The sequence below is a fragment of the Physeter macrocephalus genome, chromosome 11 (assembly GCF_002837175.3).
Source record: "Physeter macrocephalus isolate SW-GA chromosome 11, ASM283717v5, whole genome shotgun sequence".
Classification (NCBI taxonomy): Eukaryota; Metazoa; Chordata; class Mammalia; order Artiodactyla; family Physeteridae; genus Physeter; species Physeter macrocephalus.
Genome location: NC_041224.1, coordinates 18,971,773 through 18,986,407, shown reverse-complemented (window position 1 = coordinate 18,986,407; position 14,635 = coordinate 18,971,773). Strand labels below are relative to the sequence as shown.

Below are 14,635 nucleotides of genomic sequence, written 5' to 3'. Positions count from 1 at the left end.
GGCATGTGGGATCTTCCCAGACCGGGGCACGAACCCATGTCCCCTGCATCGGCAGGCGGACTCTCAACTACTGTGCCACCAGGGAAGCCCTAGATGATTCTAACATTCATGTCAGATGTTAAAATTACAAACATCTTGGAATCCCCTGTGTTCCAGTGGTTAGGACTTTGTGCTTTCACTCTCAAGGGTGCGGGTTCAATCCCTGGTCGGGGAACTACGATTCCACAAGCCCCACTGCACAGCCAAAAACAAAAAAACACAAACAGAAAGATTACAAACATCTCAATGCTGATTTTTCATTGAAACTTGAACATTTTTATATTATGTTATGGGACTTTGCATCTTTTATAAACCTGTTTTACCTGGCTTTCTTTCTCTGACATTTGTCTGACAGGGGAAGAGTGAGGGCACCTTCTCCTTATAGCAGGTAGGGGTGAAGTTCAGGTTTCCTACTTGGCCTCTGTTGACATTTGAGGGAAGCTGCTTATTAATGCCAAGCAGAGTTCGGAGTTATGGTTCCATACTTGATCTCCACAATGGATGTGGCCTCATTTAACACTGTGTGTTGGTGAAAGGCCTGATTCTGTGCTTGACTTTTACTGATACCATACCAGTGAGGACAGGATGGGTTCCCTCATTACTGCCAGATGGGGGTGGAAGTCCAGGCTTCCCGTGTTGTCTTCATTGATAGCATGGGGAAAGGTGCTCATTACCTGTTAGTGAGGTTGAAAGTTCTGATTCCTTACTTGACCTGCTCTTACACTACCCCAGTGGGAGTCTTCAGCTGATTTATAGAATCACAAAGGTGGATGTCTAAGTTTGTTCCCCACTTGAGCATTGCAGGAGTGGGTAGGGTCAGTTTTTCCTGTGATGAGCAGCTACTGTCTAACAGTTTTCTTTCTAGCTATTATGCCCTCTTCCTGGTCCTTTGTCTAGAGAGAGAAGCCTTTCGTTGGGACTTCTTGTTTGGGCTGTGCTTGGTGGTGCTTTTGGGTTGCTGACTTCTTCCATTCCAAGAGTTAGATATATTAGGCAAAAAGAAAGTCCAGGGAGCTCACTGCCATGTTGTTTCTTGGGTCCTGTGGTCTCTAGTTAATTTGCCTTCTCACCACCTTTCAGAATATATTTATTGATTGATTGAAGATATTGGAGGTAGGAGTTTATTAGTTAATTTATTTATTTTTGCTGTGTTGCGTCTTCATTTCTGTGCGAGGGCTTTCTCTAGTTGTGGCAAGCGGAGGCCACTCTTCATCGTGGTGTACGTGCCTCTCACTATTGCGGCCTCTCTTGTTGCGGAGCACAGGCTACAGACCCGCAGGCTGAGTAATTGTGGCTCATGGGCCTAGTTGCTCCGCGGCATGGGGAATCCTCCCAGACCAGGGCTTGAATCCGTGTCCCCTGCATTAGCAGGCAGATTCTCAACCACTGTGCCACCAGGGAAGCCTCAGAATATATTTATTTTATTTTTAATGTCCACAGTTTTTGTTTGTATTTAGTAGGAGGAATGGGAAAAAGTACTTCTTTCTATTCCATCCTCCCAGAAATGGATGAAGTATAGCCTTAGATTTCATTGTTCACTGTTTTGTTTTTTTGCGGCATGCAGGGTCTTACTTCCCTGACTGGGGATCGAACTACGCCCCCTGCAGTGGAAGGGCAGAGTCTTAACCGCTGGACTGCCAGGGAAGTCCTTTGTTTTTTCTGTTTTATGTTACATTGATTTCTGTTCTGATCTTTTATTCTTTGCTTACCTAGGTTCGTAAGGTGCAAGGTGAAGTGATTGATTTGAGTTGTTTCTTTTCTAGAAAACAGGCATTTAGTGCTATAAATTTCCCCCTCATTTATTTCTTTTAACTGCCTTCCACAAAGTTCGGTAAATTTTTTTTTCATTTTCATTTATTTTAAAATACTGTATATTTTCTCTTTGGATTTCTTCTTTGACCCATTGGTTATTTAGAGGTATATTTGGATTCCAAATATTGAGATTTTTTCCATCATTTATTTCTAAATTAGTTACATTATGGTCAGAGAAAATTCTTTTTGTGGCTCACAGGCCCAGCCGCTCCGCGGCACGTGGGATCTTCCCGGACCGGAGCACGAACCCGTGTCGCCTGCATTGGCAGGCGGATTCTCAACCACTGCGCCACCAGGGAATCCCTAAAATTTTATTTTTTAAAATTTTTGGCTGCGTTGGGTCTTCATTGCTACGTGCAGGCTTTCTCTAGTTGTGGCGAGTGGGGGCTACTCTTTGTTGTGGTGCGTGGGCTTCTCATTGTGGTGGCTTCTCTTGTTGTGGAGCGCAGGCTCTAGGTACCCAGGCTTCAGTAGCTGTGGCACATGCTCAGTAGTTGTGGCTTGCAGGCTCTAGAGAGCAGGCTCAGTAGTTGTGGCGCACTGGCCCAGTTGCTCCGCGGCATGTGGGATCTTCCCGGACCAGGGCTCGAACCTGTGTCTTCTGCACCAGCAGGCGGATTCTTAACCACTGTGCCACCAGGAAGTCCCAATATTGTTGATTTTTATTAATTCTACTTTATATGAAACTAATATAACCATTTCAACTTTCTTTGATTCTGCAGTGTGTAATGTAATAGGTCCTTTTTCTCTGGCTGCTTTGAAGATCTTTATTTCTGGTTGTAGGCGATTTGATCATAATATGTTTTGGTTTACATTTCTTCATGTTTCAGTTGCTTGGTGTTTATTTAAAGAGTGCTTTGTTCTAGCTGTTTATAGTTTTCATCAAATTTGGAAAATGGTTGATGTTACTTCTTCAAGTATATTTTTCTGTATTATCTCCTTTGTGGCTCCATTTATAAGTGTACTTGGCTTCTTGAAGTTGTCTCAAAGCTAATCTATGCTCTATTCATTTTTTTTTTTTTTTTTTTTTTTGGTGGTACGCGGGCCTCTCACTGCCGTGGCCTCTCCCATTGCGGAGCACAGGCTCCGGACGCACAGGCTCAGCGGCCATGGCTCACGGGCCCAGCTGCTCCGTGGCCTGTGGGATCTTCCTGGACCGGGGCACGAACCCGTGTCCCCTGCATCAGCAGGCAGACTCTCAACCACTGCGCCACCAGGAAAGCCCTATTCATTTTTTAAAAGTACTTTTTTTCCTGTTTCATTTTGGTTAGTAACTATTACTTGGTTTCATGTGCTGTAAATCTCATACAGTATGTTTTTCCTCTTAGACCTTATGGTTTTCATCTTTAGAAGTTCACTTTTTTTATTTGATGTTTCTACTTAACAAGTTTAATATTCCTCTGTCTCCTTGAACGTATGAACTGTATTCATAATAATTGTTTGAAAGGACTTGTATACTAATTCTTCTTGTCATTTCAAGATTGGCATTTCAAGGTTTGACTGGTTTTTGTTTTATTATGGGGTATAATTTCCTGCTTCTGTATATGTCTTTTTTTTTTTTTTTTTTTTGTCTTTTGGAGCAGAGAAAGGTTTATTTCAGGGTCATGCAAGGAGAACAGGCAGCTCATGCTCGAGACCCAAACTCCGCAGTGGCTTTCAGGGGAGCAGTTTTAAAGGCAACATTTGGGGGTGAGGGCTGTAGGATTCATGACTTTCTTCTCATTGATATGTTGTGAAGTAACAGTGTGGTGCTTTAAGAATCTTAGTCATCAACTTTCTGGTCTGAACAGTCTGGGGTCTAGTGCTTGTGCTCAGCAGGTAGTCGCCATCCTCCACCTGAGTGTGGGGGTCTCAGTTCCTGTAGAACAATTGGTCTCAGGACTTAATGAAGCTCAGGTTCTTGATGTCTCATCGCAGGAAGAATTCAGTGAGAGACAAAGTGATAGGTAAGAAGTGGATTTATTTAGAGAGAAACACACTCCACAGACAGAGTGTGGGCCATCTCAGAAGGTGAGAAAGGCCGTGAATTTTATTTTGTTAGATTCTCTGTTTTATAAAGTATGCCTAAAAATATTTTTGGACTTTGTTCTATGACATGGTTAAGTTACTGGAAAAGAGTTTGTTGCTTTTGGGTCTTGCTTTTATGTTTTGTTTGAATGGACCAGAGCTAGGTTTAGAGTCTAGGTTAATTTTTCCCCTCCTTCTGAGGCATTATGCTTCTTAGTACTCTGATGCAGTATGAATTAGTTGGTTTTCTATTCTGGCTTTCGAGAACAGCCATTATTTGTATCCTTGTGTGAGGTGTGGGTGCTGTCACTTCTAAATGTTTGGTGGTTCTTTCCCTGGCCTTGCATAGTTCTCTCACAAGCAAGTGCTGATTAGTTACTCAACATATTGTAGGGTGAGCCTCTGTAGATCTCTTCATTTTTCTCTCTCTCTCCAGCTTTCTACTCAGTGCTGGTCTCCCTTGTGAGCTCTAGCTACCTTGGCTTCCTTGGACTCCCAGCTCCATTTCCTCAACTTGGGGAGCCCACAGGTTCTGCCTGGGTTCCTTCCACGGCCTGGAGACTCTCAAGGCAGTAAGCTGGGCAAATGTATGCTTGTGTTGTTTGTTTCTTGTCTCCCAGGGTTCACTGTCTTTTGTTACTTGTCTAAAATCTTCAGTATTATTGTTTCATACATTTTGTTAGGTTTTTATTATTTCATGCAAAAGGCTAAATCTGGTCTCTTTCATTCCATCTTGACTGGAAGTGGTATTATTGTGGTTTTATTTTGTATTTTCATATTGACCAGTGATATTGAACACATTTTAATTTGCTTATTGACCATTCATGTGTTTCTCTTGTGAAGAGTTTGTTTAAAGCTTTAGCCTTTTTCCTTCTTTCTCTCCTTATTTTTTCTCTGTCTGTTTTTTTCTTTCTTTCTTTCTTTTTTTTTTGCATTGCGGAAGGTCCTTATATGTCTTGGATACCAGTCCTCTGTTAGATAAGTGTTTTGTAAGTACTTTCTCCAAGTCTGTTGTTTCCTATTTATTTTCTTAACTGTGCCTTTTGATGAGCAGAAATGTCTAAGTCTGATGGTCTAATTTATCAGTTTTTTCTTTTATAGTTATTGCTTACTGTGAGCTAAGACACTTTTGCCTAACCCCTGAAGTCATGAAGGTAATTTCCTTTGTTTCCTCTAAAACTTTTTGCTTTTGTTAATTTATATTTAGGTCTGTGATGCATCTCAAATTAAGTTGTACAGGTTTTTTGCATAATTGTTTCTGCACCATTTTATTAAAATGTAACTTTAAAAAAATTTATTTATTTTATTTTTTTGGCTGCATTGGGTCTTCGTTGCTGCATGTGGGCTTTTCTCTAGTTGTGGCGAGTGAGGGCTTCTCTTGTTGCAGAGCACGGGCTCTAGGTGCGTGGGCTTCAGTAGTTGTGGCATGTGGGCTCAGTAGTTGTGGCTCACGGGCTCTAGAGTGCAGGCTCAGTAGTTGTGGTGCATGGGCTTAGTTGCTCTGCGGCATGTGGGATCTTCCCGGACCAGGGCTTGAACCCATGACTCCTGCATTGGCAGGCGGATTCTTAATTACTGTGCCACCGGGGAAGCCCTGCACTATTTTATTGAGAAGAGTTTCCTTTCCTCACTGGGTTGCTTTGGTGAAACACTACATGGCTGCAGAAGTGGGTTCTATTTCAGAAATCATTATTCTGTTACACTGATCTGTCTCAGTTCCTGTAGAACAATTGGTCTCAGGACTTAATGAAGCTCAGGTTCTTGATGTCTCATCGCAGGAAGAATTCAGTGAGAGACAAAGTGATAGGTAAGAAGTGGATTTATTTAGAGAGAAACACACTCCACAGACAGAGTGTGGGCCATCTCAGAAGGTGAGAAAGGCCGTGAATTTTATTTTGTTAGATTCTCTGTTTTATAAAGTATGCCTAAAAATATTTTTGGACTTTGTTCTATGACATGGTTAAGTTACTGGAAAAGAGTTTGTTGCTTTTGGGTCTTGCTTTTATGTTTTGTTTGAATGGACCAGAGCTAGGTTTAGAGTCTAGGTTAATTTTTCCCCTCCTTCTGAGGCATTATGCTTCTTAGTACTCTGATGCAGTATGAATTAGTTGGTTTTCTATTCTGGCTTTCGAGAACAGCCATTATTTGTATCCTTGTGTGAGGTGTGGGTGCTGTCACTTCTAAATGTTTGGTGGTTCTTTCCCTGGCCTTGCATAGTTCTCTCACAAGCAAGTGCTGATTAGTTACTCAACATATTGTAGGGTGAGCCTCTGTAGATCTCTTCATTTTTCTCTCTCTCTCCAGCTTTCTACTCAGTGCTGGTCTCCCTTGTGAGCTCTAGCTACCTTGGCTTCCTTGGACTCCCAGCTCCATTTCCTCAACTTGGGGAGCCCACAGGTTCTGCCTGGGTTCCTTCCACGGCCTGGAGACTCTCAAGGCAGTAAGCTGGGCAAATGTATGCTTGTGTTGTTTGTTTCTTGTCTCCCAGGGTTCACTGTCTTTTGTTACTTGTCTAAAATCTTCAGTATTATTGTTTCATACATTTTGTTAGGTTTTTATTATTTCATGCAAAAGGCTAAATCTGGTCTCTTTCATTCCATCTTGACTGGAAGTGGTATTATTGTGGTTTTATTTTGTATTTTCATATTGACCAGTGATATTGAACACATTTTAATTTGCTTATTGACCATTCATGTGTTTCTCTTGTGAAGAGTTTGTTTAAAGCTTTAGCCTTTTTCCTTCTTTCTCTCCTTATTTTTTCTCTGTCTGTTTTTTTCTTTCTTTCTTTCTTTTTTTTTTGCATTGCGGAAGGTCCTTATATGTCTTGGATACCAGTCCTCTGTTAGATAAGTGTTTTGTAAGTACTTTCTCCAAGTCTGTTGTTTCCTATTTATTTTCTTAACTGTGCCTTTTGATGAGCAGAAATGTCTAAGTCTGATGGTCTAATTTATCAGTTTTTTCTTTTATAGTTATTGCTTACTGTGAGCTAAGACACTTTTGCCTAACCCCTGAAGTCATGAAGGTAATTTCCTTTGTTTCCTCTAAAACTTTTTGCTTTTGTTAATTTATATTTAGGTCTGTGATGCATCTCAAATTAAGTTGTACAGGTTTTTTGCATAATTGTTTCTGCACCATTTTATTAAAATGTAACTTTAAAAAAATTTATTTATTTTATTTTTTTGGCTGCATTGGGTCTTCGTTGCTGCATGTGGGCTTTTCTCTAGTTGTGGCGAGTGAGGGCTTCTCTTGTTGCAGAGCACGGGCTCTAGGTGCGTGGGCTTCAGTAGTTGTGGCATGTGGGCTCAGTAGTTGTGGCTCACGGGCTCTAGAGTGCAGGCTCAGTAGTTGTGGTGCATGGGCTTAGTTGCTCTGCGGCATGTGGGATCTTCCCGGACCAGGGCTTGAACCCATGACTCCTGCATTGGCAGGCGGATTCTTAATTACTGTGCCACCGGGGAAGCCCTGCACTATTTTATTGAGAAGAGTTTCCTTTCCTCACTGGGTTGCTTTGGTGAAACACTACATGGCTGCAGAAGTGGGTTCTATTTCAGAAATCATTATTCTGTTACACTGATCTGTTGGTCTGTCCTATATCATTACCAAACTTTTATTTGTCACTTTATAGAAAAGTCTTGAAATCAGATTTGCAAGTCCTTCAATCTTTTTCATCTTTTTCAAGATTGCTTTGCTAAGTCCTTAGCACTTCCATAAAAAGTTTGATATTTGCTTTTGCATTTCTCTGAAAGGCTGATGGGATTATGATTGCAATTGCTTTGAATCTGTAGATCAATTTGCGCAGAATTGACATGTTGACAATGTTAGATATTCCTGTTCATTAGCATGGCATATCTCTTCATTTATTTAGGTCATCTTTGTGTTTTCCTGAGTAGTGTTTTGTAGTTTTCAGCCTTTGGTTTCTTTTTTTTTTTTTTTTTTTTTTTTTTTTTTTTTTTTTTTTTTTGCGGTACACAGGCCTCTCACTGCTGTGGCCTCTCCCGTTGAGCAGCACAGGCTCTGGGCTCCGGACGCTCAGGCTTGGCGGCCATGGCTCATGGGCCCAGCTGCTCCGTGGCCTGTGGGATCTTCCTGGACCGGGGCACGAACCCGTGTCCCCTGCATCGGCAGGAAGACTCTCAACCACTGAGCCACCAGGGAAGCCCCTATGAGTTTTTTTGTAGACAACTTGATTCGATTTTTCTAATAGTGATCACGTTATAAAGCTTTTTACCTCTTTCCAGTTTGTATTTTTACTTTCTTCCCTTATCGCATGCACTTAGGTCTTGGTCCCATTCGTTGCGGAAAGCATTCAGTTTTATGCTATTAATTATGTGAGCTGTAGACTTTTATTGATGATCATTATCAGGTTGTTTTAAAATACAGGTTTTATTATTGCTGAAGTATGGCAGGGAAGGCTAACAGATCAGGAGATGATTGCCATTGAAAAGATAATTCTTTATACTCACAGATTCCCCAGAGGAGGGCGGGTATACCACAGCCTAGGAAGACACATGGGGAAGCACCCTAATTAGGATGCAGCAGGTGTGAACGGGAGAAAGTAAAGGCAAGAGCCTTTATTTTGGTTTCTGTGGGAAGAAATAGTCAAGGACTCGTAATCAGGTTTAGGATTGTCTAGTTTGAATAATATCAAGGGCTTTGGGGTATGGGGTCTGCCCCTAGTTGTCTGGTACCTGGCCCTGGGGTGATTAGGGCAGGGGAATATAGTAGCCAGTGTAAAATAGATAGAGATGGTTGGGGGTATGAGCTTTGAGTTGGTTGGTTTGCATATGAAAGCAAGCTGGGGAGATGTTTGCTATCTCCAGGAATTAGCTAGCCTTGGGAGCGACAGCCCTCCAAGGTCAGCAAGGGCCTCAAAGTATCAAAAATACAGAATGAAAAGATATGATTAACAGGTTGAGTAGGGTCTCTTCTCTTCCTAGTTTTGTGACAGTTTATGACATGAACGGATGTTGTTTTGTCAAATGCCTTTTCTGCAACTGTTGAGATGATTATGTGATGTTTTTGCAGAATTAATATGATGAATTTGATTGTTGTATTTTCAAATGTTATATCAACCTTGTATTCCTGGGATAAACTCTGCTTGGTCATGGTGTATTATTCTTTTTTTATATTGCAGGATTTACATTGCTAGTATTTTTATTAAATATTTTTGCATCTGTGTACTTCAGAGATGTTAGTCTGTAATTTTTTTTGTAGTTTCTTTTTACGTTTTGGTAGTATTGGTATATTCATTAGTATTTTTTGTGCTGAACTTAGAAAATGATTTCAGAAGTAGTCTATTTTCTAGAAGTGTTTGTGTGAGATTGATTCTATTTTCTCCTTGGTGGTTGATGGAATTTACCAGTGAAAAAATCTGAGCCTAGAGTTGTATTTTGGGGAAGGATTTTGATGATGGATTCAACTTAAGGGCTCTTCAGATTTTGTTTCATCTTGTCAATTTTGGTAAATTGTATTTTTCAAGGCACTTTTCCATTTCATCTAAGTTGTTGAATTGGTTAGTGTAAAGTTAATAATCTTTGGTTTTTTAGTATCTGTGGGTTCTATAGTGATAATTCCTCCTTTATTCCTGATATTGGTAATTTTTGTGTATGTTTTAAATTATTTTAGCTAGAAGTTTATCAACTTTATCTTTCCAAAGGACAGTCTTTGATTTTAAATTTTCCTTAGTGTTTCTGTCTCATTTTTTTCTGCTCTTTACTATTTACTTTCTTCTCACTTTGGGTTTAGTTTGCACCTTTGTAGATTCTTTAGGTGAAATCTTAGGTTGTTAATTAATTTTATAGCTTTTTCCCCTAGCATGGTCAGGGAACATACTTTGTAAGATTTCTTTCTTTCTTTATTTTTTAAATTTTATTTTTGGCTGCGTTAGGTCTTGGCTGCTGCTTGTGGGCTTCGTTGAGGTGCGCGGGCTTCTCTTGTTGCGGAGCATGGGCTCTAGACCCGTGGGTTTCAGTAGTTGCAGCATGCGGGCTCAGTATTTGTGGCTCGTCTCTAGAGCGCAGGCTCAGTAGTTGTGGCGCACAGGCTCAGTTGCTCCATGGCGTGTGGGATTTTCCCAGACTAGAGCTGGAACCCGCGTCCCCTGCATTTGCAGGCGGATTCTTAACCACTGCGCCACCAGGGAAGTTGCCTTCGTATGATTTCATTCCTTTTAATTCATTGAGTCTTGTGGTGAATGTACCATAGTCACCTGAAAGGAATGCGTATGGTGGTTTTAGTATTGCTCAGATTATTGATTTTTTTTGCGGGCGGGGGGGGAGTGTCTAATTTTGTCAGTTACTGAGACAGAGGTGTTAAAATATCTTACTGTGTTTGTGGAATTTTGTACTTGTGTTGGTTTTTGCTATATGTATATTTTGAAGCATTGTTATTAAGTACACATTTATGATTATTATGGCTCATTTTTTGACATTTATCATTATAAAGTGTCCCCATTTATCATCACTAATTTTCTAGGTCTTGAAATCTCTTTTGTATGTGATATTAAGTATAGCTACTTACCATCTTATACTTTCGATTTGTATGGTATATCTTTTTTTTTAATCCATTTACTTTTGACCTGTTTGTGTCTCATTACAGCATGTCTATTATAGACGATATATTATATAATTAGGTTTCACTTTTATATCTGTGCCAACATACTCTGCCTTTTAACTAGTCTCTTAAGTTTAGTCTCTTCACATTTAATGTAAATATGTGATTGGGTTTACATCTACCATTTTATGAAGTTATTTTCTGTTTGTCTCATTTATTTTTCTTTTTAATATATTTGAAACGTACTTCAAAAAAAAGATTAATTTTTTTGGGGGGCTGCGTTGGGTCTTTGTTGCTGCACGTGGGCTTTCTCTAGTTGTGGTGAGTGGGGGCTACTCTTCATTGCAGTGTGTGGACTTCTCATTGCAGTGGCTTCTCTTGTAGTGGAGCACGGGCTCTAGGTGCGTGGGCTCAGTAGTTGTGGCTTGCGGGCTCTAGAGAGCAGGCTCAGTAGTTGTGGTGCACGGGCTTAGTTGCTATGCGGCATGTGGAATCTTCCCACACCAGGGCTTTGAACCTGTGTCCCCTGCACTGGCAGGCAGATTCTTCTTAACCACTGAGCCACCAGGGAAGTCCCCCAAAGTTACTTTTAAAAAAATGGTTTTAATGATATAAAATTCACATATCATACAGTTCAGCCATTTAAAGTGTACAATTCAGTAGTTTTCACTATATTGACAGAATTGTGCAGCTATTGCCATTATCAATTTTAGAACATTTTTATCACTTCAAAAAGAAGCTTCTTTGTTCACTAGCAGCCACTCCTCATTATCAAACCTCTCCTACTCCTGGCAACCAGTAATCTAATCTCTGTCTCTGTTCTGGACATTTCTTATAGATGGAGTCATACACTGTGTCGTGACTTTGCGTGAGTGGCTTTTTTCTTTTAGCAAAATGTTTTTAAGGTTCACTCATGTTTTAGCATGTATCAGAACTTTATTCCTTTTTTTTGTTGAATAACATTCCATTGTCCGGATCTGGCACATTTTATTTGTTCACTCATTAGTTGATCGACATTTAGATTTTATCTATATTTTAGCTATTCTGAATAATGCTGTTTTGAACATTTCCATACATGTTTTTGTGTAGATGTATGGTTTCATTTCTTTGGGTGTGGAATTTTTGACCCATGTAGTAACTGTGTTTAACTTTTTGAGGAGCTGCCGAAGCAGCCACACCATTTTAAACTCTCAACAGCGATATATGAGGGTTCTGATTTCTCCACATTCTTGCTGACAGGATTTGTTTATCTTTTGATTTTGGCCATCCTCGTGGTATCTCATTGTGGTGTTGGTTTGTATTTCCTTTTTATTTTTTTATAAATTTATTTATTTTAATTATTTCCTTTTGGCTGCGTTGGGTCTTTGTTGCTGCGCATGGGCTTTCTCTAGTTGTGGCGAGTTGGCGCTACTCTTCGTTGCGGTGCACGGGCTTCTCATTGCAGTGGCTTCTCCTTTTGGCTGCGTTGGGTCTTTGTTGCTGCGCATGGGCTTTCTCTAGTTGTGGCGAGTTGGCGCTACTCTTCGTTGCGGTGCACGGGCTTCTCATTGCAGTGGCTTCTCTTGTTGTGGAGCATGGGCTCTAGGCGTGTGGGCTTCAGTAGTTGTGGTTCGTGGGCTCTAGAGCGCAGGCTCAGCAGTTGTGGCACATGGGCCTAGTTGCTCCGCAGCATGTGGGATCTTCCTGGACCAGGGCTCGAACCCGTGTCTCCTGCATTAGCAGGTGGATTCTTAACTACTGCACCACCAGGGAAACCTGATTTGTATTTCTTTAATGAGTGTTAGACATCTTTTCACGGGCTTTTCACGGTCATTTATGTGTTTTCTTTGGAGAAATGGCTATTCAGATCCTTGCCCCAGTTTTTAATTAGGATATTTATCTTTTTTTTTTTTTTTTAACCATGCCTTTTTAAATTTTTTTAAGGTTTTATTTATTTATTTTTGGCCATGCCTTGCAGCATGTGGGATCTTAGTTCCCCAACCAGGGATCAAACCCAAGCCCTCTGCAGTGGAAGCATGGGGTCTTAACCACTGGACCACCAGGGAAGTCCAGATCTTTTTATTATTGAGTTATATGTTCTGGGTATAAGTTCCTTATCAGATATATATCTTGTAAGTATTTTATTCTATGGGGTTTTTTACTTGATGGTATCATTTGCAGAAAAAAAGGTTTTAGGTTTGGAAAATTCCAATTTATCTATTATTTCTCTTGTTGCCTCTGCTTTTGGTGTTGGATCTAAGAAACCATTATCCAACCCTGAGTCATGAAGAATTTACTCCAGTTTCATTCTAAGAGTTTTATAGTGTTAGCTCTTACATTTAAGTATATGATCCATTTTGAGTTACTTTTATATATCATATGAATAAGGGGTCCAACTTAACTTTTTGCATGTAGAGAATTTTTGATGTGTCAGTTTTATAGAGCTGTTTCTGTTTGCATTAGTTTCGTAGTGTTTCTCTAGCAATTTCAGTATATTTCCTTACCTTTTTTACAGTCTATTTAGCGTACTCACTTATAGTTAATATTGTATCACTTCTTGTAAAGTGTAGAAATCTTGTAACTGTAGAGATTCTTTTACATCACATCACCTCTGTCCATTGTTACTTATGCTGTTGTCTATTGTCATATGTATTAGAGCTACTTAAATTATAAACCCCAGAAGACAGTATTACAATTTTTCTTTCAGTAATCATATGTATTTTTAAGTATTTAAGAACTAAAAGTCTTTTATATTGGGTTGGCCAAAAAGTTTGTTCAGGTTTTTCCATAAGCTCTTATGAAAAAACCCAAACGAACTTTTTGGCCAACGCAATATTTACCCAGATATTTACCATTTATGGTGTTCTTCTTTGCCTCCTGAAGATTTGTGTTTTTCATCTAGTACCATTTCCCTTTATTCCGAAGAATTTCTTTTAGCCTTTATTGTGGTCCATATCATCTGGTGATGAATTCTGTTTGCTCTTTCTTACCTAAAAACGTCTGTTTCACCTTCATTTTGAAGGATATATTAGTTAGATATAGAATTCTGGATTGACAGTTCTTTTTCTTCAAGCACTTTAGAGATGTTTGTTTTACTCTTTTGACTTCCATAGTTTATGATGAGAGATCAGCTATTAATTCAATCACTGTTTCCCTGTCTTTGGTGTGTCATTTTCTTTTGGCTGCCTCTTGAAGACTTTTGTTTGCTTTTCATGAAGCAGTTTTGCTTGTTTGGGGTTCACTGTGCTTCTGGAATCCATAAACTTGTCTTCAAATAGAGGAAATTTTCATGCATTATTTTTTCAAAATTTTCTTTACTTCCATATTCTCATATTCATACTCTCTCCCTCACCTCCTCCTCCTCTTCCAGGCCTTCAGTTATACATGGTGGCTTCTTGATACTGTTCAATAGGTCCCTGAAGCTCTGTTCATTTTTTTCACCGTTTTCTCTTTTTCAGATTGATCCTATCTACTGATGTAGCTTCAAGATCACTGACTCTTTCCTTTGTCATCTTGATTCTGTTGTTAAGCCCATCCAATGAATTTTTCACTTCATGTATTATATTTTTAAGTTTAAGAATTTTTATTTAGTTCTTTTCTGTTTTTAAAGATTTATTATTTATTTTCTTTATTTTTGGCTGCATTGGGTCTTATTTGCAGCACGCAGGATCTTTGTTGAGGCATGTGGGATCTTTTGCAGCGCGTGGGCTTCTCTTTAGTTGTGGCGTGTGGGTTTTCTCTTCTCTAGTTGTGGCACGCAGGCTCCAGGGCATGGGGGCTCTGTAGTTGTCGTGAGTGGGTTCCAGAGCACGTGAGCTCTGTAGTTTGCGGCACGTGGACTCTAGTTGAGGCATGCGAGCTCAGTAGTTGTGGTACATGGGCTAAGTTGCCCCGTGGCATGTGGGATCTTAGTTCCCTGACCAGGGATTGAACCCGCATCCGCTGCATCGGAAGGTGGATTCTTTAACACTGGACCACCAGGGAATTCCCTATTTAGTTATTTTCTTTTCTTTTTGTTTTACTATTTATTGATTGATTGATTGCTGCATTGGGTCTCCGTTGATGCGCATGGGCTTTCACTAGTTGCGGCGAGCAGGGGCTGCTCTTCATTGTGGTGCTCAGGCTTCTCATCGTGGTGGCTTCTCTTGTTGCAGAGCACGGGCTCTAGGTGCGTGGGCTTCTGTGGCACGCGGGCTCGGTAGTTGTGGCTCATGGGCTGTAGAGTGCAGGCTCAGTAGTTGTGGCG

The 14,635-nt window shown here is 40.2% G+C and overlaps 1 protein-coding gene across 12 annotated transcripts in view; it reads left to right on the top strand.

Moving 5' to 3' along the window:
* MLLT10 (MLLT10 histone lysine methyltransferase DOT1L cofactor) overlaps positions 1-14,635 on the top strand; it is a 257,663-nt gene that overhangs the window by 36,868 nt on the left and 206,160 nt on the right. The window contains exons 1-2 of one of the 12 annotated variants that reach the window (XM_028495894.2): positions 6,205-6,298; positions 6,828-6,880. The exons of 10 other annotated variants lie outside the window; for them this stretch is intronic. In XM_028495894.2, coding sequence (XP_028351695.1) covers positions 6,875-6,880 — 6 coding nt within the window. In that variant the 5' untranslated portion in view covers positions 6,205-6,298; positions 6,828-6,874. Of the gene's footprint in view, positions 1-6,204; positions 6,314-6,827; positions 6,881-14,635 lie in introns of those variants that run through there. One more of the 12 variants, XM_055087796.1, reaches the window with a different exon arrangement.